This window comes from Anguilla rostrata, chromosome 18 (assembly GCF_018555375.3).
Source record: "Anguilla rostrata isolate EN2019 chromosome 18, ASM1855537v3, whole genome shotgun sequence".
Classification (NCBI taxonomy): domain Eukaryota; kingdom Metazoa; phylum Chordata; class Actinopteri; order Anguilliformes; family Anguillidae; genus Anguilla; species Anguilla rostrata.
Genome location: NC_057950.1, coordinates 28,237,744 through 28,262,291, shown reverse-complemented (window position 1 = coordinate 28,262,291; position 24,548 = coordinate 28,237,744). Strand labels below are relative to the sequence as shown.

The window sequence follows — 24,548 nt, the reverse complement described above, 5'->3', positions numbered from 1 at the left end:
GTGCAGGAGTGTTAGGAACACATTGAGTGTGCAGGAGCGTTAGGAACACATTGAGTGTGCAGGAGCGTTAGGAACACATTGAGTGTGCAGGAGCGTTAGGAACACATTGAGTGTGCAGGAGCGTTAGGAACACATTGAGTGTGCAGGAGCGTTAGGAACACATTGAGTGTGCAGGAGTGTTAGGAACACATTGAGTGTGCAGGAGCATTAGGAACACATTGAGTGTGCAGGAGCGTTAGGAACACATTGAGTGTGCAGGAGCGTTAGGAACACATTGAGTGTGCAGGAGTGTTAGGAACACATTGAGTGTGCAGGAGCGTTAGGAACACAGTGTGCAGGAGTGTTAGGAACACATTGAGTGTGCAGGAGCGTTAGGAACACAGTGTGCAGGAGCGTTAGGGACACATTGAGTGTGCAGGAGCGTTAGGAACACAGTGTGCAGGAGCGTTAGGAACACAGTGTGCAGGAGCGTTAGGAACACAGTGTGCAGGAGCGTAAAACACAGGTGGCAGGAGTTAGGAACACAGTGTGCAGGAGCGTTAGGAACACAGTGTGCAGGAGCGTTAGGAACACAGTGTGCAGGAGCGTTAGGAACACATTGAGTGTGCAGGAGTGTTAGGAACACAGTGTGCAGGAGCGTTAGGAACACAGTGTGCAGGAGTGTTAGGAACACATTGAGTGTGCAGGAGCGTTAGGAACACATTGAGAGTGCAGGAGTGTTAGGAACACATTGAGTGTGCAGGAGCGTTAGGAACACAGTGTGCAGGAGTGTTAGGAACACATTGAGTGTGCAGGAGCGTTAGGAACACAGTGTGCAGGAGTGTTAGGAACACATTGAGTGTGCAGGAGCGTTAGGAACACAGTGTGCAGGAGTGTTAGGAACACAGTGTGCAGGAGGTTAGGAACACATGAGTGTGCAGGAGCGTTAGGAACACAGTGTGCAGGAGGTTAGGACACAAGTGTGCAGGAGCGTTAGGAACACAGTGTGCAGGAGTGTTAGGAACACAGTGTGCAGGAGCGTTAGGAACACAGTGTGCAGGAGTGTTAGGAACACATTGAGTGTGCAGGAGCGTTAGGAACACATTGAGTGTGCAGGAGCAATAGGAACACAGTGTTAAGTGTGCTCTGACCCGGCCGCTCCTGCATTCGCTCATTTCCATCCATCGTTGTTCGGTCTGTGCCCCTGCGGCTTTGCTCATGTGTCCCCGTGTGCAGGCAGCCCCGAGGCCTGGAGGCGTCCGGCTGTCCCACGCTGGGCAGGAAGTGCCCTGTCAGCGGCAGGTAGGCCCCCCCGCGCTCACGCCAGCCCAGCCGTGTTCACCCCGCGCCCCTCCACACGCAGCCTCTCGTCCGCCTTTGATTCGCGCACGCTGATCCTCTCAGTCGCAGGTCTATCAGACGCGTCAGTTTCCTTCCACACTGCACAGCGGTCCATTGCGTGTCTGTTTGAGTTTTGCTCAAAGCTGCGGTTCGGAGTGTGGGATTGTGGGATTGTGCGTTGAGTGTCTGAGAGTGCGGTAACTAGCGGTGGGGATTTGGCCAGCTTCACTGGACTGATCAGTGGAGGTCGCTGTCTTTTGCTCTCCACAGATGTGCGGCTGCATGTTTTATTACCACATGATCCCCGTTGTGCTGTGGTAAAAACCGTTTCTGAGAGCCAGGATTTGCTACTTTTTTCCTCAGCTTTGGTCATGTTGAAGCAGCGTGTTATGTACCGGTGTTGGTGATGTATGCTAGCTGATTTTTTTCCTCAGCTCTGGTCATATTGAAGCAGTGTGTTATGTACCGGTGTTGATGATGTACAGTGCTGTATGCTAGCTGACGATGCTTCGTGTGCACTGAGCCCCGGGGATCTGTCTGTGCCTCTCTCTTTCCCTAATGTTGTCGCTGTGTCAGTGTTTTGGTCAGCTGGTTTCTCTTGTCTACAGTACTCCCTTTATATTTGTTTATATTTGAAGTGCGATCCTTCTCTTTCTGTTTTGCATGCTGCTCTGCCTGTCCTTCCTGGTGGGCTGTCTCTCCAGCATACAGCCTACCTCTGTCTTGCGGGGCTCTAGGGGAAAGAGGGGGCCCTTGCGGCCTCTGAGCCTGCTGGGCCGTAGCTCGTCCTGCTCTGATTCCGCACAGCCGGACAGGTGCTCACAGATCAGCTGTGTCTTTCCCTGCTTCCTGTCTCGTCTCCACCGGCAACAGCCTCTCCCTACCTCACTGCTGCCAGCACCCTGCTTCTGTCTTTAAACTGCACTGTGCACACTGAACACTGCTCTGTGCCCACTGAACACTGCCCTGATCACACTGAACACTGCTCTGTGCCCACTGAACACTGCATTGTGCACACTGAACACTGCTCTGTGCACACTGAACACTGCACTATGCAAACTGAACACTGCTCTGTGCCCACTGAACACTGCACTGTGCACACTGAACACTGCTCTGTGCCCACTGAACACTGCACTGTGCACACTGAACACTGCACTGTGCACACTGAACACTGCTCTGTGCCCACTGAACACTGCACTATGCACACTGAACACTACCCTGTGCCCACTGAACACTGCTCTGTGCCCACTGAACACGGCACTGTGCACACTGAACACTGTGCTGTGCCCACTGAACACTGTGCTGTGCACACTGAACACTGCACTGTATGCACTGAACACTGTGCTGTGCCCACTGAACACTGCTCTGTGCACACTGAACACTGCACCATGCACACTGAACACTACGCTGTGTACACTGAACACTGCCCTATGTACATTGAACATCATGTTGTTCACACTGAATACTGCACTGCATTGCACAGTGCACAGTTTGTGCATAGGTGCACTTGTATAAATAACAATAGTGCATAGGTGCACTTGTGTGGTGAGCTGCTGTGTGTTTCCTCTTATTGAAAATAACCTGCGTTCTTCCCCACTCTTTCCCTTCCTGTCTGAGTCCCCCGGCCGCTGTGTGCAGTGATGTGCTGGGAAGGCAGTGTTTTGCGAGGTGCTGATATGGCGTGTTGATGTGGTGAATATGTGCTGTTCCTCAGGACACACCCTCACAGCAGTCCCGCCAACTCCTCTGCCACAGGGACTCCTGCCCACAACCGCAGGGGCCGGCAGCTCCCTCAGGTCCCCACAAAGAGCAGCAGCATAGAGCAAGGTACGCTGTGCGTGTGTGTGTGTGTGTGCATGTGTGTGTGTGTACGCATGGATGTGTGTGTGTGTGTGTGTGTGTGCGTGCGTGTATGAGTGAGAGTGTGTGTGTGTGTGCGTATGCGTGTGTGCGTGTGTCTGTGTGTGTGTGTATGAGTGTGCGTGAGTGTGTGTGTGTACGCATGGATGTGTGTGTGTATGTGTGTGCGTGAGTGTGTGTGTGTACGCATGGATGTGTGTGTGTGTGTGTGTGTGTATGTACATGAGTGCGTGCGTGCATGTGTATATGAGTGAGAGTGTGTGCGTGTGTGTGTGTGTGTGTGTATGTGAGTGAGAGTGTGTGCGTGTGTGTGTATGTGAGTGAGAGTGTGTGCGTGTGTGTGTGTGTATGTGAGTGAGAGTGTGTGCGTATGTGTGTATGTGAGTGAGAGTGTGCGCGTGCGTGCGTGTGTATATGAATGAGAGTGTGTGCGTGTGTGTGTGTACATGAGTGAGAGTGTGTGTGTGTGTGTGTGCGCATGCGTGTGTGTGTGTATATGAATGAGAGTGTGTGCGTGTGTGTGTGTGTGTGCGTGCGTGCGTGTGTATGAGTGAGAGTGTGCGTGTGTGTGTGTGTGTGAGTGAGTGTGTGTGTGTGTGTGTTGGTGCTGGCAGAGATTCTCCCATCATTAACCATAGCCTTTAACACTGCCATTCAGCCTGTTCTCTTAAGAGCATTAGTCTCTGTGCTGTGTGGCTGATCCCTGTGTAGCATCACTCAACATTAGCTCTGAACATTCATTAGTTCTGTTCTCTGTTTCTCTGCCTTTTCTAATTCATATTCCACATCCTTTCAACCCCATGTCACTGAAGGAGACGTAAATCACAAGTCTGATGATAAAGGTAATGTTGTTATGCATACGTGGTTAAGCTTTATTATTGTGGATACTTACTGTTCGTATAGCGTGGGTTTGTGGGTCCCATAGGAGTTGACTGCTATTTGTGTGGGTTTTATAATGAAAGTATTTTTAAGGTATCTCATAGGTGCAGTAAGCCCTATTGTTCAGTGATCTATTATTTGATTTAGTAAAGTCTTTAGCGCAGGTGTCAGACACCTGTTTCATGTGCTGGTATTTTGGTCTGATGTGAGTGTGTGCATCTGCTCTGCTCCTGTGGCTCTGCTCCTGTGGCTCCTGTGGCTCCTGTGGCTCTGCTCCTGTGGCTCCTGTGGCTCCTGTGGTTCTGCTCCTGTGGCTCCTGTGGCTCTGCTCCTGTGGCTCCTGTGGCTTTGCTCCTGTGGCTCCTGTGGTTCTGCTCCTGTGGCTCCTGTGGCTCCTGTGGCTCTGCTCCTGTGGCTCCTGTGGCTCCTGTGGTTCTGCTCCTGTGGCTCCTGTGGCTCCTGTGGTTCTGCTCCTGTGGCTCCTGTGGCTCCTGTGGCTCTGCTCCTGTGGCTCCTGTGGCTCTGCTCCTGTGGCTCCTGTGGCTCTACTCCTGTGGCCCCTGTGGTTCTGCTCCTGTGGCTCCTGTGGCTCCTGTGGCTCTGCTCCTGTGGCTCCTGTGGCTCTGCTCCTGTGGTTCTGCTCCTGTGGTTCTCCTCCTGTGGCTCAGCTTTGGCAGCGGAGGACAGAGCCAGACAGCTGCAGATGAGAGCGCAGAACTACAGGACCGCCCAGCCCAATCAGGACTCGGGCCGCGACCTGAGGAACAAACGAGAGGTGAGCCCAGCCAAACAACAGCCGGCCCCCGTCCCCGTCAGCCTATCACGCGCAGGCAGGCGCAGTAATGGAACGTAACGTTTGTGCCTGTCTCTCTCTCTGTCTCCCTCTCTCCTCCCCTCTCTCTCTCACCCCTTCCGGCAGCTTTACAAAGAGCAGCGACGGAGTTGTGACAACGTGTCGGCCAAGTCCTCGGACAGCGACATCAGCGACGTGTCGGCCATCTCTCACGCCAGCAGTGCCTCCCGCATCAGCAGCACCAGCTACATGTCCATACAGTCGGAGCGGCCCAGGGGGCGCCTCAGGTGAGCCTGCAGCGCAGGGACGCGCCACCAGGGGGCAGGCGGGAGCGCCACTGCGCTCACGCATTCACACGCTGGTCACTCTGGGAGGTGCGCTGAGCGTGCGCTCAGGTGCTTTGGCGGATCAGTTGAGCACGAAGCAGCAGCTGAAAGGCAGCACACTCTCTGCCTCTGCAGGACAGGGCCTGGGCTTCTCTGGCACCCACAGCCCCACAGCCCAGGGTCCTGCTCCACACTGCCCCCCACAGCCCAGGGTCCTGCTCCACACTGCCCCCCACAGCCCAGGGTCCTGCTCCACACTGCCCCCCACAGCCCCACAGCCCAGGGTCCTGCTCCACACTGCCCCCCACAGCCCCACAGCCCAGGGTCCTGCTCCACACTGCCCCCCACAGCCCAGGGTCCTGCTCCACACTGCCCCCCACAGCCCAGGGTCCTGCTGCACACTGCCCCCACAGCCCAGGGTCCTGCTCCACACTGCCCCCCACAGCCCAGGGTCCTGCTCCACACTGCCCCCACAGCCCCACAGCCCAGGGTTCTGCTCCACACTGCCCCCACAGCCCCACAGCCCAGGGTCCTGCTCCCACACTGCCCCCCACAGCCCCACAGCCCAGGGTCCTGCTCCCACACTGCCCCCACAGCCCCACAGCCCAGAGTCCTGCTCCCACACTGCCCCCCACAGCCCAGGGTCCTGCTCCACACTGCCCCCCACAGCCCAGGGTCCTGCTCCCACACTGCCCCCACAGCCCAGGGTCCTGCTGCACACTGCCCCCCACAGCCCAGGGTCCTGCTCCACACTGCCCCCACAGCCCAGGGTCCTGCTCCACACTGCCCCCCACAGCCCAGGGTCCTGCTCCCACACTGCCCCCCGCAGCCCAGGGTCCTGCTGCACACTGCCCCCACAGCCCAGGGTTCTGCTCCACACTGCCCCCCACAGCCCAGGGTCCTGCTCCCACACTGCCCCCCACAGCCCAGGGTCCTGCTCCACACTGCCCCCCACAGCCCAGGGTCCTGCTCCACACTGCCCCCCACAGCCCAGGGTCCTGCTGCACACTGTCCAGTCAGGCTGAGAGTTTACCCTGGGTGAAAGTGGGACAGGTTCAAAAGGGTTATTCTTGAGACACTGTAAATGTATTCCAAAGGTAAGGAAAAGTAAGTTATAGAAGCTCTCCCCCCAGTGGATTAACAAAGCCATACGGGAGATAAAATAAATTGTGTAAGATATACAAAAATGGCAGCACTGAGAGTAATAAGGCTGAATATTGTAATATGTGTGCAAAAGTTAAAAAATATCTACAGAAAGCTAAGAGGTTCTTTGAAAGACAAATTGCCCCAGATGCAATAAGTAATTCTGGACGTTTCTTTCAATACTGTAGTAGGAAATAGTTATTTTGTTGAGAGTTTTACTAGTGAAGGTTATTGATAAACTGGAAGACATATTCAGTATTCAGAATGTCTTAGCAGATATTGATATAGAGGATAAAGAAGTACTGGATAAATTACATAAACTAAAGACAAATAAGGCAGCCGGCCCTGATGGCATATACCCAAGGGTACTCAGAGAGTTAGGTGAGATCATCTTTAAACCACTGGCAGGTATTTTTAGAATGTGCTCAATTTGAAAAAGAATGGAATAGCTAATCAAAGTCTTTCAGGTTCTAGGCACTATGCTGTAGTAGTAGAAAAGGTCAACAGGATGCTGGGATATATAGCTGAAATTATTGAGCATAAATCCAATTAAGTTATACTTATCTTATACAATACATTTGTTAGACCACACTTGGAGTATTGTGTGAAGTTCTGGGGACCATACTGCAAGAAAGATATAAAGGCTCTGGAAAAAGGTTCAAAGAAGAGCAACTAAATTGATTCCTGGTATGAAAGATAAAAGCTGACAGAGTTGCATTAAAAACATTGTGGCCCCCGCCCTGCCCCTGTCCCCCAGCCGGCAGATGCGCCCGTCCGGCCGCAGCATGCTGAAGAGCACGAGCGTGAGCGGGGAGATCTATGCGCTGGAGCGCACGGACGGCAGCCAGTCGGACACGGCGCTGGGCTCGCTGGGCAATGTGGGGAAGAAGCGCCGCTCCAGCCTGAGCGCCCGCGTAGTCGCCATCGTGGGCCTGCCATCCCGGCGCAGCCGGAGCACCTCGCAGCTCGGCCAGACGGGTGAGTCACAGTCCCCCCTCGCTCACCCAGCACACAGCTGAGCTCCACCAATCACCGAATGCGTTGGTAACAGCCCATGGAACAATGCGGATGGTGATTGGTGGATACGTTCTGGATTTGTTTGCAGGATTCTTATGGGAATCACCGTGTAGTGGAGTTGTTCTGTTGGTTGTTGCCTGTGCGTTCTGAGATGGAGGAACTCCTCTCTGCTTAATTCTGTGAGTGTGGTGACAACATTGCCATCTTATTTTTTAGATTAGTTCAGGGGTGTCAAACTCCAGTCCTGGAGGGCTGCTGTGTCTACTGGTTTCTGTCTGATTTGAGCACAAGTGATTAATTCAAGTCATTGATTGGCTAAAGAGACCACACATCTTATTCTCAAAATCTTAATTGGCTGCTGATTGAAAGGAAAGCACAAATACCTGCAGACGCTGCGGCCCTCCAGGCCTGGAGTTAAACCTGCAGACACTGCGGCCCTCCAAGACTGGAGTTAAACCTGCAGACACTGCGGCCCTCCAGGACTGGAGTTAAACCTGCAGACTCTGCGGCCCTCCAGGACTGGAGTTAAACCTGCAGACACTTTGGCCCTCCAGGACTGGAGTTTGACACCCCTGTATTAGGCCCTTGGCACAGCACAGCCTCCTCGATCCCATATCTGTCCCACAATTCCCTACTGCAGGCCTCCCTGTCAGTCTGGATTTCGACCCCTCCCACTGGCCCACTGATTGGCTTTAATGGAATACAGTATTCCTATCTTATTGGCTGTAATGGAATACAGTATGCCTATCTGATTGGCTGTAATGGAATACTCTGTGTTTATCTGATTGGCTGTAATTGAATACTGTGTGTCTAGCTGATTGGTTGTAATGGAATACTGTGTGTCTGTCTGATTGGCTGTAATGGAATACCATGTGTCTAGCTGATTGGTTGTAATGGAATACTGTGTCTGTCTGATTGGCTGTAATGGAATACTGTGCACTTAGATGACTGGCTGTAATGGAATACTGTGTGTTTATCTGATTGGCTGTAATGGAATACTGTGTGTCTAGCTGATTGTCTGTAATGGAATACTGTGTGTCTATCTGATTGGCTGTAATGGAATACTGTGTGTCTAACTGATTGGCTGTAATGGAATACTGTGCGCCTATCTGATTGACTGCAGTTGCGTACTGTGTGCCTATCTGATTGGCTGCAGTTGCGTACTGTCTGTCTAACTGTTCAGCTACAGTTGAATACTGTGTGCCTGGCTGATTGGTTTTCAGTGAAACCCTGTACTGTATGTTGTTACGCTAATGCACAGCATGGACTTAAACAAATGTCCATGTCTATGTTGAGGCTCCTGGGTACTTCAACCACACCACAGACCTTAAATGGAATATATAGGGTCTCCCCACGACCCTGTAAAACACTCTGTTTGACATTTAAGCCTCGTTAAGTGACGTAAGAACACGTAGCTTAAAAGCAAAGGCTCTATGTCTACCTCTCACAAGGCTGAACAGTGCAGTCCCACATCGCTGTGCTCTCAGACTCTCTCCGCTGTAAGTAACCAGTATTTATTACTTTAACTATAAATTAGTGGAGCTCGTTCTCAGTCATGCATCAGCAAGCAAGTCTCCATGTTTGTAGGGCTATAACTTAGGGGGAGAACATTTTCTGCCTTGTTTCTGCTAGCATGTTTCCGTCTTTTGTCTGTTTTGGAATATGCTGACTGGACAGTTTTCCTTGGGTATTTCAGTACATGTTTTGGATATGTATTGTGGCATTGTAGTATAAGGGTATACGGTTGTGTAAGTCGCTCTGGATAAGAGAGTCTGCTAAATGCCTGCAATGTATTGTGTCTCTTTCTTCTGACTGTGAGTTAAATAAAATTGCACTCATTCAAAAACTGGAGAACCAATTACAAATTTCAGGAAGCAAATGTGTAAGACCTGTATAGACAGTGTGCTATATGAATTCACACATTGTGCTTTGTCCGTACCTGGGTTAAGTGTGCTTGCTGGATGAATGGTGGACTAAACAGAAAAAGATGAAGTAGTGCATTTAGACAGCAGCGCTGGTCCGCGTAGCGGGGTTGATGGAGGTGTTCTGGGCATGACTGTTATGATCTGGCCGTGGCAAAGAATGTAAACACCGATTAAAAAAAAAAGAAAACGGTTCTATTTATGTTTCCTAATATGTTGAAATGCAGAAGACAGCCGCTCCCCACGCGTCTCTGTGCCTGTGGTGGAGAGGGATGGGGATTAGTCATACCTGTGCGTCTCTGTGCCTGTGGTGAAGAGGGATGGGGATTAGTCAGACCTGTGCGTCTCTGTGCCTGTGCTGAAGAGGGATGGGGATTAGTCAGACCTGTGCGTCTCTGTGCCTGCGGTGAAGAGGGATGGGGATTAGTCAGACCTGTGTGTCTCTGTGCCTGCGGTGAAGAGGGATGGGGATTAGTCAGACCTGCGCATCTCTGTGCCTGTGCTGAAGAGGGATGGGGATTAGGCAGACCTGTGCATCTCTGTGCCTGTAGTGAAGAGGGATGGGGATTAGCCAGACCTGTGCGTCTTTGTGCCTGTGGTGAAGAGGGATGGGGATTAGTCAAACCTGTGCATCTGGGACAGGGGTGCATGGGCCTCCTCCCCCCACACTGGGACTGGGGTGCAGGGGCCTCCCCACCACACTGGGACAGGTGGTCTGTGCGCCTACCCCCCCCCCCCCCCCCCCCCCACACTGGGACAGGGGTGCAGGGGCCTCCCCCCTCACACTGGGACAGGGGTGCGTGCGCCTCCTTCCCCCAGCATTGGGACAGGGGGTCTGTGCGCCTCCCCCCCCCCAGCACTGGGACAGGGGGTCTGTGCGCCTCCCCCCCCCAGCACTGGGACAGGGGTGCGTGCGCCTCTTTGGCCCTTTGTTAGCCTTGGCAAGCAAAAGACCCGACCAGAGATCAACCGCAGGCTCTTATCAGATTTAACATGGACCGCTGCCTTTGAAGCCAGGCCCAATATCCTTTAAAGTCCCATATATTAGCCTGGGCCGTTTGCCTTTTAACAAATGGGTTTTTAAAAAAAGGAGGAAGAGAAAAGAGAAAAGCTGCTGGCTTCTCTCTCTGCTGAGCTTGTGGGTAATATCTTAAAAAGCCGGAGGATGATTAATCAGATGGCGGCTTGGCGGTATGTGTGACTGTAAATCAGATTTCCAGAACCTGCTTTGCCCAAAACAGATGCTGCTGTGCCTCTGCCCCATCTGTGCTCAGGGCTGGAGTGGGGGAGGCGAGGGTGGTGGGGGTGGATGTGCGGAACAGGGGCAGCGTTAGTCTCAGACAGTGAAGAGGGGAGCGCTGCGGTCCTGTGGTCCTGTGTCATGTGACAGGAGAGGAGAGCGCTTGTGAGTGTTCTGGCCTTCACACCTCTAGACACCGTGCTACTGCAACTCACAGTCAGACACCTTTTCAGCTTAAAATCAGCCACTGATTCAGACCCAGATGTACTGGTCAGGACTGCCCTGCGTGCAGCAGAGCGGAACTGGAAGAAGTCTAGAATGCCAACGGACCTCTCTGCCTACCAGTCCCTACTGAACTCCTTCTCCTCAGCAGTTGCCACTGCCAAGGCAACATACTACCACTCTAAGATACACAAATCTATTGCTAACCCCAGGCAACTGTTTTCAATTTTCTCCTCTCTCCTCAGTAAACCCTCACCTCCAACTCAGACCTCCCTTACTGCTGAAGACTTCGCAGCCTTCTTCGAAGCAAAGGTCACACTCATCCGCAGCTCCCTTGACCCTCCCGACTCCCCACCCTTCCCTCCCCCATCCCCTCTATGACCCTCCCCACATTCTCCACCTTCTCCCCACTCTCTCTCCCTGATGTCTCCCAACTCTTGCTCTCCCACCGTCCCACCACCTGTGCCCTTGATCCCCTCCCCTCTACCCTCCTCCAGCTGATCTCACCAGAGATTATCCCCTTCATTGCCCACCTGATTAACTCCTCCCTGACTTCTGGCACCTTCCCGTCATCTTTCAAAAGAGCCCACATCACCCCCATTCTGAAGAAACCAACACTGGACCCCTGCCTCACCCAGAACTACAGACCGGTATCCCTTCTTCCATTCCTATCTAAAACTCTCGAACGTGCTGCGTCCAACCAACTTTCCTCTTTTCTTTCTAAACATAACCTCCAAGACCCTCAGCAGTCTGGTTTCAGACCCGGTCACTCGACGGAGACTGCCCTGCTCTCCGTCACTGAGTCTCTCCACGCAGCACACGCAGCATCCCGTTCATCTGTCCTAATTCTTCTTGACCTCTCAGCTGCCTTCGACACCGTTGACCATCCTACACTTCTGTCTTCCCTGACAGAATTGGGAATTTGCGGACCAGCCCTCAACTGGATTGCGTCCTATCTCACCGGCCGCTCCTTCCAGGTTGCCTGGGCCGGTGCAGTATCAGCTCCTCGTCCCCTCACAACTGGGGTCCCTCAGGGCTCTGTCCTTGGTCCCCTCCTCTTTTCTCTGTATACTAGGTCCCTTGGCCCTGTTATTGCCGCCCATGGCATGTCATATCATCTCTATGCAGATGATATTCAACTTTTCTACTCTTTCTCTCCCACAGACACTCAGGTCTCCGATCGCATATCCGCCTGCCTGAGTGACATCCAGAGCTGGATGACCAAACACCAGCTCATGCTCAACACAAGCAAAACGGAACTTCTCCATATTCCTTCTCTTACCTCTCCCACTTCTCATCTGCCCATTTCTTTAGGAGTCACTCCCCTACACCCTTCGCAGAGTGCCCGAAATCTTGGAGTTGTGCTGGACAACAGGCTGGCACTCTCTGAGAATATCGCGGCAACCACCCGGTCGTGCAGGTTCATCCTGTACAATATCCGCAGAATAAGACCACTCCTCACCAATTATTCCACACAGCTCCTGGTCCAGGCCATGATACTGTCACGTCTGGACTACTGCAACTCCCTCCTGGCTGGCCTCCCAGCATCAGCCACCAGACCCCTCCAGCTCATCCAGAATGCAGCAGCACGTCTGGTTTACAACCTCCCTCGTGACTCCCACGTCACTCCCCTCCTCATCTCCCTCCACTGGCTACCAGTGCAAGCTCGCATCCGGTTTAAGACACTGGTGCTTGCTTTCCAAGCAGTCAAGGGGTCAGCTCCTGGTTATCTGCAGAAGATGATCAGACCCTACAAGCCAGCCAGATCGCTCCGATCGGCTACTACAGGGCGGCTGATTCCTCCCCCTACACGAGCAGCAACAAGGTCTCGACTCTTTGCAGTTCTGGCCCCACGATGGTGGAACGATCTTCCAGTGGAGGTCAGAACAGCAGAGTGTCTGAGCACCTTCAAACGGAAACTCAAGACGCACCTCTTCTCTGTATACCTCTCTCCTCTTCCCTAAACCCTCTCCCATAACTATTAAAAAAAAAAAAAAAAAAAAAAAAAAAATTTTGGTTCAGACTATCTTGTGTCTCCTTACTGTATGCTACTATAGTAAAGGCTTTTTATCTACATTTTATTCAATGGACTTAAGTGGACTTGATCCTGAGTTTGGTTACACTGTTGTAAGTCGCTCTGGATAAGAGCGTCAGCTAAATGCCTATAATGTAATGTAATGTAATGGTCAGGTGACGTAGCTGCTATTAAACAACTTTACCTGGCCGTTTAAATAATGAGTAATCGGTGCACCCTGTGTGGCTCTCTAGGTCCTGGGGTAGGAGCCTCTGGTCTTTGCTGTCAGTGCAGAGGTAGTCCTGTGGAATGATTCAGCTGAGAAAGGAGGGATTCCTCATTGAGCCCTGAGTGATATTGCACACGAGATGACAGGAGAGTCACATCACGGTTAGTTAAAAATGCCAGTGACATACTGCGTCCACGTATTGGTGTCAAACCAGACTTCGCGGCTGGATTTGTCTGCATGGTCTGCATTACTTTTGTTTGTGGCACCAAAATGGTGTCAACGCAAAAGCTGGACAAAATGTCAGGATCGAACAGCAGTGACCGAATGCGACCCAGCGGACCGGCTGAAATAAAAGCGGTATCGGTGTGGTGCTGCTCTCTGATACACCACAGGCTACGTAAAACCTCTGTACATCCGAGGAGCAGCTGCTGATGATCTCCTGACAGACTGAGCTTCGCCAGGGCGCGGTTTTCTCCCGCCGAACGGCAGCGTTTCCGCCTGTGGAAGAGTGAAGAGGGAGTGGTGCTGGTGTGGCTCTGACTGAGGAGCCTCATTTCCTCTCTGGAAGGGCCTGTGTTCCTACAGCACAGTGCAGCACAGTCTCGCACAGCAGGCCTGTGTCTGTCACATGCTCCTATATACAGCACAGCATGCCTGTGTCACATGCTCCTACATACAGCACAGCATGCCTGTGTCTGTCACATGGTCCTTTATACAGCACAGCATGCCTGTGTCTGTCACATGCTCCTACATACAGCACAGCATGCCTGTGTCTGTCACATGGTCCTTTATACAGCACAGCATGCCTGTGTCTGTCACATGCTCCTACATACAGCACAGCATGCCTGTGTCTGTCACATGGTCCTTTATACAGCACAGCATGCCTGTGTCTGTCACATGTTCCTACATACAGCACAGCATGCCTGTGTCTTTCACATGTTCCTATATACAGCACAGCAGGCCTGTGTCACATGTTCCTATATACAGCACAGCATGCCTGTGTCTGTCACATGTTCCTATATACAGCACAGCAGGCCTGTGTCACATGCTCCCATATGTAGCACAGCATGCATGTGTCTGTCACATGTTCCTATATACTGCACAGCATGCCTGTGTCACATGCTCCTATATACAGCACAGCAGGCCTGTGTCACATGCTCCTATATATAGCACAGCATGCATGTGTCTGTCACATGTTCCTATATACAGCACAGCATGGCTGTGTCTTTCACATGTTCCTATATACAGCACAGCAGGCCTGTGTCACATGCTCCTATATACAGCACAGCATGCCTGTGTCACATGCTCCTATATACAGCACAGCATGCCTGTGTCACATGCTCCTATATTCAGCACAGCAGGCCTGTGTCACATGCTCCTATACAGAGCACAGCAGGCCTGTGTCTGTCACATGTTCATGTAACCAGCACAACTTCCTGTTGTCTCATGACATAATAAAATGGCGATTAGACAGTGATGTCACTTTAGCCAAAGAATAAAAAGAGGAGCTCCACCAATCACAACATAACAGCAACGATTGGTGGACACTTTCTGGCTGTAGTTCCAGGGTCCCAGTGGGTATAGCTAGAAGGTGGCCACCATCATTGTAGTTCTGTTTGTTCTTACCCAGGTACTCTGTGATTGGTTGAACTTCTCTGGAAGGTGACAACATGGCCATCTATTTCCTTATCCCTGATCTGAATGGCAGCAGTGTCCCCTAACAAAGCTCTCACATGGAATTCCAGACCGTTATTGCTGCTATTGCCTGTGTGAGTGCCTGATGGGAGTTATTTTTTTGAAGAGAGTTATGGGAGTCATCTTCCTGAAGGGAGTTATGGGAGTCATCTTGCTGAGGGAGTTATGGGAGTCATCTTCCTGAAGGGAGTTATGGGAGTCATCTTGCTGAGGGAGTTATGGGAGTCATCTTGCTGAAGGGAGTTATGGGAGTCATCTTGCTGAAGGGAGTTATGGGAGTCATCTTGCTGAAGGGAGTTATGGGAGTTATCTTGCTGAGGGAGTTATGGGAGTCATCTTGCTGAGGGAGTTATGGGAGTCATCTTGCTGAAGGGAGTTATGGGAGTCATCTTCCTGAAGGGAGTTATGGGAGTCATCTTGCTGAGGGAGTTATGGGAGTCATCTTGCTGAAGGGAGTTATGGGAGTCATCTTGCTGAAGGGAGTTATGGGAGTCATCTTGCTGAGGGAGTTATGGGAGTTATCTTGCTGCCGGTGCCTGTGTTGTTTCCAGAGGCCGCCAGCAAGGCAAAGTCGAAGGGGCAGATCCAGCGCAGCCAGGAGACAGGCATGGCTGTGGAGTACCCGCGAAACGCTATGGCACGCCAGGCCAGCCGCGAGTCCACCGACGGGAGCATGAACAGCTACAGCTCAGAGGGAAAGTGAGTACCTCTCTCTCTCTCTCTATCTGTCTCTCTGTCTCTCTCTCTCACACACACACACACACACACACCCAGCATAAACAGCTGCAGCTCAGAGGGAAAGTGAGTACCTCTCTCTCTCTCTCTATCTGTCTCTCTGTCTCTCTCTCTCACACACACACACACACACACACCCAGCATAAACAGCTGCAGCTCAGAGGGAAAGTGAGTACCTCTCTCTCTCTCTATCTGTCTCTCTGTCTCTCTCTCTCACACACACACACACACACACCCAGCATAAACAGCTGCAGCTCAGAGGGAAAGTGAGTACCTCTCTCTCTCTCTCTATCTGTCTCTCTGTCTCTCTCTCTCACACACACACACACACACACCCAGCATGAACAGCTACAGCTCAGAGGGAAAGTGAGTACCTCTCTCTCTCTCTCTATCTGTCTCTCTGTCTCTCTCTCTCTCACACACACACACACACACCCAGCATGAACAGCTACAGCTCAGAGGGAAAGTGAGTACCTCTCTCCCTCTCTCTATCTGTCTCTCTGTCTCTCTCTCTCACACACACACACACACACACATCCAGCATGAACAGCTGCAGCTCAGAGGGAAAGTGAGTACCTCTCTCTCTGAATTTCAATTTCAATTTCAAAGTGCTTTATTGGCATGACAAATATAGGCACTTGTGTTGCCAAAGCAGTGGTTATAACATACAACTATATACAATTAATCCGTTATATAAAAAAAATAAAAATAAAAAATAAAAAATATATACAAAAATATCAGTAAGTGATGTTAGGTGTGTGTGTGTGTGCGTGTCTGACTATCTGTGTGTTGTGTGCATGAGTGAATATTATGTGTCTGCTTGTACGTGTGTATGCTGTGTGTAAATGTGTGCATGAGGTGGTCACACATTGTCCCTCAGAGTATGGCAAGAGAACACAAATTGTGCTGCTAATATGCAGCAGCCTTTTTCTTCTCCTAATAGGTAGGGTAATCTATCGTCATTGGGTATATCATTGAATTGGGGACATTTCTGGATTATTTTTTGGTAGAATTTTTGGTGAATTTGGTCAAATTTTGTGCATTCCATTAGGAAGTGTTTTTCCGTTTCAATTTGGTTGCCTTTGCATTGTTGGCACAATCTATTTTCTTCTGGCAACCATGATTGTCTGTGCCTGCCAGTTTCTATGGCTAAGTGGTGCTCGCTGAGTCTGTACCTCGTCAAGGTGGTTCTCAGTTTTTTGTCAGTAACTGTGGTCAGGTAGTTCGCTACAGCATACTGTCTTTTTAGGGCCAAATAACATTTCATTTTACTTTGCAATTTTGTTTTAGTTTCCCAGTAGGTTATATAATTCTGTTTCAGCTGTATTGCAATTTGGTTTATTCTAATTATGTTTGTAGTTTTGTTCTGATCCTGAGCAGGTGAGGTGTTAGTGTGTGTTAGTGTATGTGGGGAACTAAGGCTCAGGACCAGCTGAGTGAGGGGATTGTTTGCTTTGCTCAACTCTTGGTATTGCAGGGCTTTGTATTGATGTGAGTGGGGTCTCTCTCTCTCTCTTTCTCTCTCTCTCACACACACACACACCCAGCATGAACAGCTGCAGCTCAGAGGGAAAGTGAGTACCTCTTTCTCTCTGTCTGTCTCTCTGTCTCTCTCTCTCTCACACACACACACACACACACACACCCAGCATGAACAGCTGCAGCTCAGAGGGAAAGTGAGTACCTCTCTCCCTCTCTCTATCTGTCTCTCTGTCTCTCTCTCTCACACACACACACACACACCCAGCATGAACAGCTGCAGCTCAGAGGGAAAGTGAGTACCTCTCTCTCTCTCTCTCTCTCTCTCACACACACACACACACACACACCCAACATGAACAGCTGCAGCTCAGAGGGAAAATGAGTACCTCTCTCCCTCTCTCTATCTGTCTCTCTGTCTCTCTCTCTCACACACACACACACACACACCCAGCATGAACAGCTGCAGCTCAGAGGGAAAGTGAGTACCTCTCTCTCTCTCTCTCTCACACACACACACACACACCCAGCATGAACAGCTACAGCTCAGAGGGAAAATGAGTACCTCTCTCCATTCAATTCAATTCAAAAAGCTTTATTGGCATGACAAGATACAACTTATGTTGCCAAAGCACAGAAAAGAACATATAAAGAACATACACCATTGAACACATGAACATATACATGGACATACAGTTTACAGACATATAGGCTTACCCAAATAGGCTCACTGGTTGTCCCTCTGTTTATGGCAAGCTGTGATGTTATTTGCCACTAGTCTGATGCATTTTTTGTGTTCTCCTAATAAATAGGGGAGCTTTTGGTGGCCATTTAATGTTTCAAATTCAGGGCATATTTTTGTGAATTTCTGGTAGAAATTTTCCCTTATGTCCAGGTATTTTCCACATGTTGTGAGAAAGTGTAGCTCTGTCTCCACCACTCCTTGACTGCAGTGTGAGCACAGTCTGTCCTCTCTGGACAGCCAGGTCTGCCTGTGTCTGCCTTTTTTGTTGGCCAGGCTGTGCTCACTGAGTCTGTACCTTGTCAAGGTTTTTCTCTGTTTGCTATCTGTCACCATAGTCAGGTAGCCAGCTATGGTGTACAGTCTGTTTAGGGCCAAATAGCAATTAAGTTTATTTTGAGTTTTTGTCACTTCCAATAGGTCAAATATTTTTCTTTTTGTTTCATTATAATTGTGTTTGGTCGAATTCTCTGAGCTAGGAGGATGTCACTGTCCTGGGACTGACTATTATTAGTGGTGTTAGGATTTTCTTCAGTGAGTCCCAGGACCAGTTGACTGAGGGGACTCTTCTTTATATTCACCTCTTGGCATTTCAGGGCTTTGTAATGATAGCAGTGGGGGTCACTCATTTTTAAATGTTCCCAAAATTTGATGGCTCTTTTCTGAATATTAATTAGTAGTGGATATTGGCCTAATTCTGCCCTGCATGAATTATTTGTGGTTTTCCTCTGAACCCGTAGGATACTTTTACAGAACTCTGCATGCAGTGTCTCAATTGGATGTTTGTCCCATTTTGCAATTTTTCAATTTTCATTTTTCAATTACTGATTTGAAAATTTTTAGCCAAATGCCAATTGGAATTTCTATTTTAATTGACTTTTTAATGGCATAGAAAGCCCTTTTTGCTTTCTCTTTAAATTCATTCACAGCCAAATTAAAGCTTCCTGTAGAACTGATTTTTAATCCTAAATATGAGTGATTTGTAGTTTGTTCAATTTTAGTTGTTCCTAATGTGATATTTATTTTGGGTCCCTGATGTCTGGATCTTTGTTGGAACACAAGAACTTTAGTTTTTGTGGGGTTTATTGTCAGGGCCCAGGTCTGACAAAATGACTCTAGCAGATCCAAGTTTTGCTGTAGACCCTCTTCTGTTGGTGAGAGCAGAACAAGGTCATCTGCATAGAGTAGGAACTTAACTTTGGAGTCATATAGGGCGAGGCCAGTTGCTGTAGATTTTTCAAGTAGTGTTCCAATCCATTTATATAAATATTAAAAAGAGTTGGTGAGATAGATGAGCCCTGCGCCACACCACGCCCCTGGGAGAAATATTTAGTTAGTTTATTTTATTTTAACTGCACATTTGTTGTTTGTATACATTGATTTAATTACATCATATGTTTTTCCCCCTACACCACTTTCAATAAGTTTTAGGAATAGACCATCATGCCAAATAGAATCAAAAGCTTCCTGGAAATCTATAAAGCAGGCAAAAAGTTTGCTTTTGTTTTGGTGAACATATTTGTCAATTAGGGTATGTAGGGTGAAAATATGATCCGATGTTCTATAATTTGGTAAGAATCCAATTTGGCTTTTACTCAAGACATTGTGCTCCATAAGGAAGTTTATAAGTCTTCTACAGAATACCTTCACCAGATTACTGTTCACACATATGCCTCAGTAATTATTTGGGTCAAATTTGTCTCCACTTCTATATATGGGCATTATTAGTCCTTTGTTCCAGACATCAGGGAAGTAACCGACACTCAGAACCAAGTTGTACAGTTTTAGGATAGCCAATTTCAATTTATGATCGGTGTGTTTTGGCATCTAATTTAGGATGCCATCTGCACTGTGGGCTTTTCTGGGTCGTAGGTCCTTCAGTTAGGTCCTTCAAATAGCTCTTTTTTAGTTATTGGGGAGTCTAAAGGGTTTTGGTAATCTTTTATAGTCTGTTCAAGCTTTTCCAGTTCTTCACATATTTGCTTTTGGTCTGGGCTTAGTGTCTTTTTCTGGTATAAATTTTCAAAGTGGTTTTGCCAAATGTCACCATTTTGAATGGACAATTCATCATGGTCCTTTTTGTGTGATCTGTTCCAATTGTCCCAGAAACTGTTAGAATCAATAGATTCTTCAATGATGCTGAGTTCATTCTTAATGTACTGTTCTTTCTTGGTTCTGATTGTGTTTTTGTATTGTGTTAGTACCTGATAATAAGCATGGCGTAATTCCTCGTTTTCTGGTTGTCTGTGTTTTTGGTTTGATATTTTTCTGAGTTTTTTTCTCATGTCATGGCTGCCTGAATCAAACCATTTTTCATGGTTTGCTTTTTTGGTTTTTCTTTTGGAAGATTTAAGGTTGGACATTGATGCCAAATTATCAAATATATTATTTAGATTATTCACTGCCAGGTTTACATCTTCTTTATTGTGAGTGTATGTGTTCTCCAGAAAGTTCTCTAAGAGGGATTGAGTCAATTGGCTGCCAATTGCTTTCTGGTATTTTTCTTTGCTGTTTTGAGCCCATCTGTAGGATTTTTCAATGCTGTACAGCTTACTGGGCAGTGTTTCTGTGTTGGATGTTTCTGACAACTTCGACAAAGTTGCAGGAGCTGCCTTCCATTTGTATTTGTCTGTTTGTCATAATTGTTCCTGTGTGAATGAAAAGGAAAATCAAAATGGTTATTCCCAAATATGTAATTATTCCCCTGACTATTGATAAAGTCAGGTTCCTCACCAGTTCTTGCATTTAGATCACCACATATCAACACATTCCCCTGGGCCTGGAAATGGTTGATCTCTCTCTCAGTGTTGTGAAAGGTGTCCTCTTTGAAGTACGGGGATTCTATGGGGGGATATATATTGCTCAAAGAAAAACATTTTGCATGTTAGAAATTATGTCTTTTTTGAGCCATAAATGATTTTCGTCTTTTTTTAATTAATTCTATGTGCTTCTGAAGCTCTGCCTTAAGCCAAATCAGTATGCCGCCAGAGTCTGTGCCCTGGGTTACTCCTGGCAATTTAGTGGAGGGAATCACCAGCTCTGTGTACCCAGAGGGACAACCAGTGTTTCCTTCTCCTCTACACAAAGTTTCTTGCAAAATAATAATGTCTAGGTCTTTGATTGCATTTAAGAACTCTGAGGTCCTACTCTTCAAACACAGAAGAATGTAGGCCTTGGATAGTCCAGCTTGAGATGCGCATTGAGTTCATGTTAAAACTTTTACAATAATAAATGTGGTGTGTATGTGTCATTTAAAAACGAAGAATAAAGAGTATTTCAGTATTTACAGATGCTCACAAAACAAAACTAACCTTTTAAACAATATAATTCTATATGCATACATATGCACACATACTGCACATGCATACACATACACATGCATATCCATACACACGTAAACGTACAAACATATATACATATAAGCATGTACCTACATATATACGCACATACATGTACAGTCACGCATGCATACATACATACACATGCATATGCATACATACATCATTTACACATGTTTCTTTTTTTTTTTTTTTTTTAAGCTGTGAAAAGATTGGTCATTATACTTCCTGTTCCATGAGGCGGGAACAGGAAGTATAATGACCAACCTTTTCAACCTCTCTCTCTCTCTCTCTCTCTCTCACACACACACACACACACCCAGCATGACAGCTACAGCTCAGAGGGAAAGTGAGTCGCTCTCTTCCTCTCAATATCTCTCTCTCAATCTCAATCTCTCCCTCCTCTCTCACTCTCAATCTCTCCCTCCTCTCTCCCTCACACTCGCTCTCTTCATCTCTTTTTCTCTCTCACTCTCAATCTCTCTCCCCTCTCTCCCTCAGTCTCTCTCTCTCTGTCTCAAACTCTTCCTCTTCTCTCCCTTGCTCTCTCTCTCTCTGAATCTCTCTCTAAATTTCTCTCCCTCAATATCTCTCTGTCTCTCAATCTCTCTCTTCCTCTCACTCAAATTCAAATTCAAAATGCTTTATTGCCATGACAAATTTTGTGATACATATCTAATCAATCAGAATAACAGCAATAGTGATGAGGACCGTGTGTGTGTGATTCCACTTCACTCTCCGACCGTGTGTGTGTGTGTGTGTGCGCGTGGAAAATGAGTGGTGCTGGTTTGTTAAGACAATTCTATTTACATTTCCTGTCTTAATCCCGGATAATTAAAACATCCTTCGTCATTTGAGCTCGAGGGACGTGTCAGGACGTCTCCTAAAATAGCTCCGCCTCCCTTAATCAAACGGCCGGCACCCCGGCTCGGTGTGAAGGGTGCATGGCCGGAGGACCCAAGCACTTAAGCTAATTACAGGTTGATTAATCTGAACAGGGGTCTCGCATGCTTTCATCCTGAATCATGACCATCGCTGGCATCTCCAGCTGAAATTCCAGGCGGGATTAGATCATGGAAACTGGATTGGCTTCACAAAGAGCTCGTTATACATTACTGAGATGCGAGGACGTGTCTGAAATGTCTCCCTCGCGTGCCATTTCAACGTTTTGAGGTTTGTGTGATGAATGGTTCACATTAAGATTCCTAATCTGTGTCGGGGGGGGGGGGTTTAAGGGGACCCTAGCGTGTGGGTGGGTATAGAAAGCAGAGCCTTGGTTTGCTCCTGAGCGTGAGCATCTTGGGTGCACTATGTAATCTGTGTCGGGGAGGGGAGGGGGGTTTAAGGGGACCCTAGCGTGTGGGTGGGTATAGAAAGCAGAGCCTTGGTTTGCTCCTGAGCGTGTGCATCTTGGGTGCACTATGTAATCTGTGTCTGGTGCAGCAAGCTGGTGCTCTGCGTGTCTGGTCTACCAGCGTGTGGTGGTATGAAGCGACTGGTTGTCTGCGTGCTCTTGGGTGCAGACTGTGGCAGGTGCTTCTGTCAGTCTGAGTCTCAGGGTGGCTGGGCTGCAGCAGTTCATGCTCCGGATGGCCTTGGCCCCGCCCAGCTGGTGGGAAGGCAAACCCTGGCCACGCCCGCCATGGGTAAGTGGAGGGCCTTCTCTGCATTTTCTTCTTCTGTCATTGTTGCACTTCCTGTTCAACTAACTCGGGACTCATATCTATTCCCCACTTCCTCTTAAAACTTGGCTCACTTCTCATCTCATTTCTCTACTTCCTGTCTCACAAATCCATTTACTTGTCTTGCCATTCTTTTTCCGTAGTTTTTTAAAAGATTATTTTAATGTCATTTTTTTCAAAGATTGTACAAAAGGTTGGACTATGCTACTCTGAAAGTGCTGCACTAAGTTAAGCCAAATAGATTACCAATTTTCCATAACTGCGTCAGATTAGGCTAAATATTTTTGTGACGAATGACAGATGCACCAGCTGGGAATGTGCTCTCAGCTGTCATGAATGAGCTGGTCCCAGTCCAGAAGAGTCCAGCCCTTGTTGACTGTACAGTGATCTGCCGTTAACGGTTGCCAGTTGTGCTCAGAATGCCTCTCTCTCTTCTCTCTATTCTGTGAACCTGGCGCAGGCGACATCCAGATCGGTCTGATGGACAAGAAGGGGCACCTGGAGGTGGAGGTGATCCGAGCTCGGGGGCTCACGCCCAAACCGGGATCCAAATCTCTGCCGGGTGAGGGGTTCTGCCCGTTCCCCCGCCTGCGTTCGGGAAACGCCACCGCCGCTCCCGGAGCAGCGGCAGAGAACAGCAGCGCAGCCGTTTGTCTGAATGAAATGTGGATATTTCACGCCAGAGCAGCGTTTTTTTAATGGAAACAATGAAGAGCAACTTGAGGACAGAGCTAAGAATAGCGTTCTCTCCACTGTATCTCAGGGGGGCCCAGGTTTATTTCTGTTTATTGCTGTTTATATTTCTATGGTCTGAACGTCTGCTGCTTTTAGTATCTAATAAAACTGTGGCAAATGAACACTGTACAGCCTCATGTGCAGTATAATGTCTACAGAGGGTGCTTTAGCCAAAGTGTGTGTGTGTTTCCACAGTTCTGTGTGTGAAGGTGTATGAGCTTTAGCCAAAGCGTGTGTGTTTCCACAGTTCTGTGTGTGAAGGTGTATGAGCTTTCGCCAAAGCGTGTGTGTGTTTCCACAGTTCTGTGTGTGAAGGTGTATGAGCTTTAGCCGAAGTGTGAGTGTGTGTGTTTCCACAGTTCTGTGTGTGAAGGTGTAAATGAGCTTTGGGCCAAAGTGTATTGTTCCACAGCTCTGTGGTTAAGTTAATGAGCTTTAGCCGAAGTGTGTGTGTGTTTCCACAGTTCTGTGTGTGAAGATGTATGAGCTTTAGCCAAAGGGTGTGTGTGTTTCCACAGCTCTGTGTGTGAATGTGTATGAGCTTTAGCCAAAGTGTGTGTGTGTTTCCACAGCTCTGTGTGTGAAGGTGTATGAGCTTTAGCCGAAGTGTGTGTGTGTGTGTGTGTTTCCACAGTTCTGTGTGTGAAGGTGTATGAGCTTTAGCCAAAGTGTGTGTGTGTTTCCACAGCTCTGTGTGTGAAGGTGTATGAGCTTTAGCCAAAGGGTGTGTGTGTTTCCGCAGCTCCGTATGTGAAGGTGTATCTGCTGGATAACGGAGCGTGCAAAGCCAAAAAGAAAACCAAGATCGCACGGAAGACCCTGGACCCGCTGTACCAGCAGGCTCTGCTGTTTGAGGAGAGTCCGCAAGGAAAAGTGCTGCAGGTAGGGCTGTGGGGCAGGGGTGCAGTTGGGCCTGGTAGGGCTGTGGGGCAGGGGTGCAGTTGGGCTTGGTAGGGCTGTGGGGCAGGGGTGCAGTTGGGCTTGGTAGGGCTGTGGGGCAGGGGTGCAGTTGGGCTTGGTAGGGCTGTGGGGCAGGGGTGCAGTTGGGCTTGGTAGGGCTGTGGGCAGGGGTCAGTTGGGCTTGGTAGGGCTGTGGGCAGGGGTGCAGTTGGGCTTGGTAGGGCTGTGGGGCAGGGGTGCAGTTGGGCTGGTAGGCTGTGGGGCAGGTGAGTTGGGC

General features: G+C 48.9%; 1 protein-coding gene and 1 long non-coding RNA gene across 2 annotated transcripts in view; both read left to right on the top strand.

The window, feature by feature from the left end:
* Window positions 1–24,548, top strand: part of LOC135245258 (regulating synaptic membrane exocytosis protein 1-like) — a 106,226-nt gene that overhangs the window by 80,389 nt on the left and 1,289 nt on the right. The window contains exons 22-31 of the mRNA XM_064318200.1: window positions 1,216–1,281; window positions 3,035–3,147; window positions 3,993–4,022; window positions 4,728–4,834; window positions 4,979–5,139; window positions 7,079–7,299; window positions 15,212–15,359; window positions 22,488–22,600; window positions 23,097–23,198; window positions 24,114–24,253. Of these exons, the coding sequence (XP_064174270.1) occupies window positions 1,216–1,281; window positions 3,035–3,147; window positions 3,993–4,022; window positions 4,728–4,834; window positions 4,979–5,139; window positions 7,079–7,299; window positions 15,212–15,359; window positions 22,488–22,600; window positions 23,097–23,198; window positions 24,114–24,253 (1,201 nt within the window). The remainder of the gene's footprint in view (window positions 1–1,215; window positions 1,282–3,034; window positions 3,148–3,992; window positions 4,023–4,727; window positions 4,835–4,978; window positions 5,140–7,078; window positions 7,300–15,211; window positions 15,360–22,487; window positions 22,601–23,096; window positions 23,199–24,113; window positions 24,254–24,548) is intronic.
* LOC135244459 (uncharacterized) lies at window positions 11,092–12,563 on the top strand. Its single transcript, XR_010326971.1, has 2 exons — window positions 11,092–11,372; window positions 11,887–12,563. It is a non-coding gene; the product is annotated as an uncharacterized LOC135244459 (long non-coding RNA).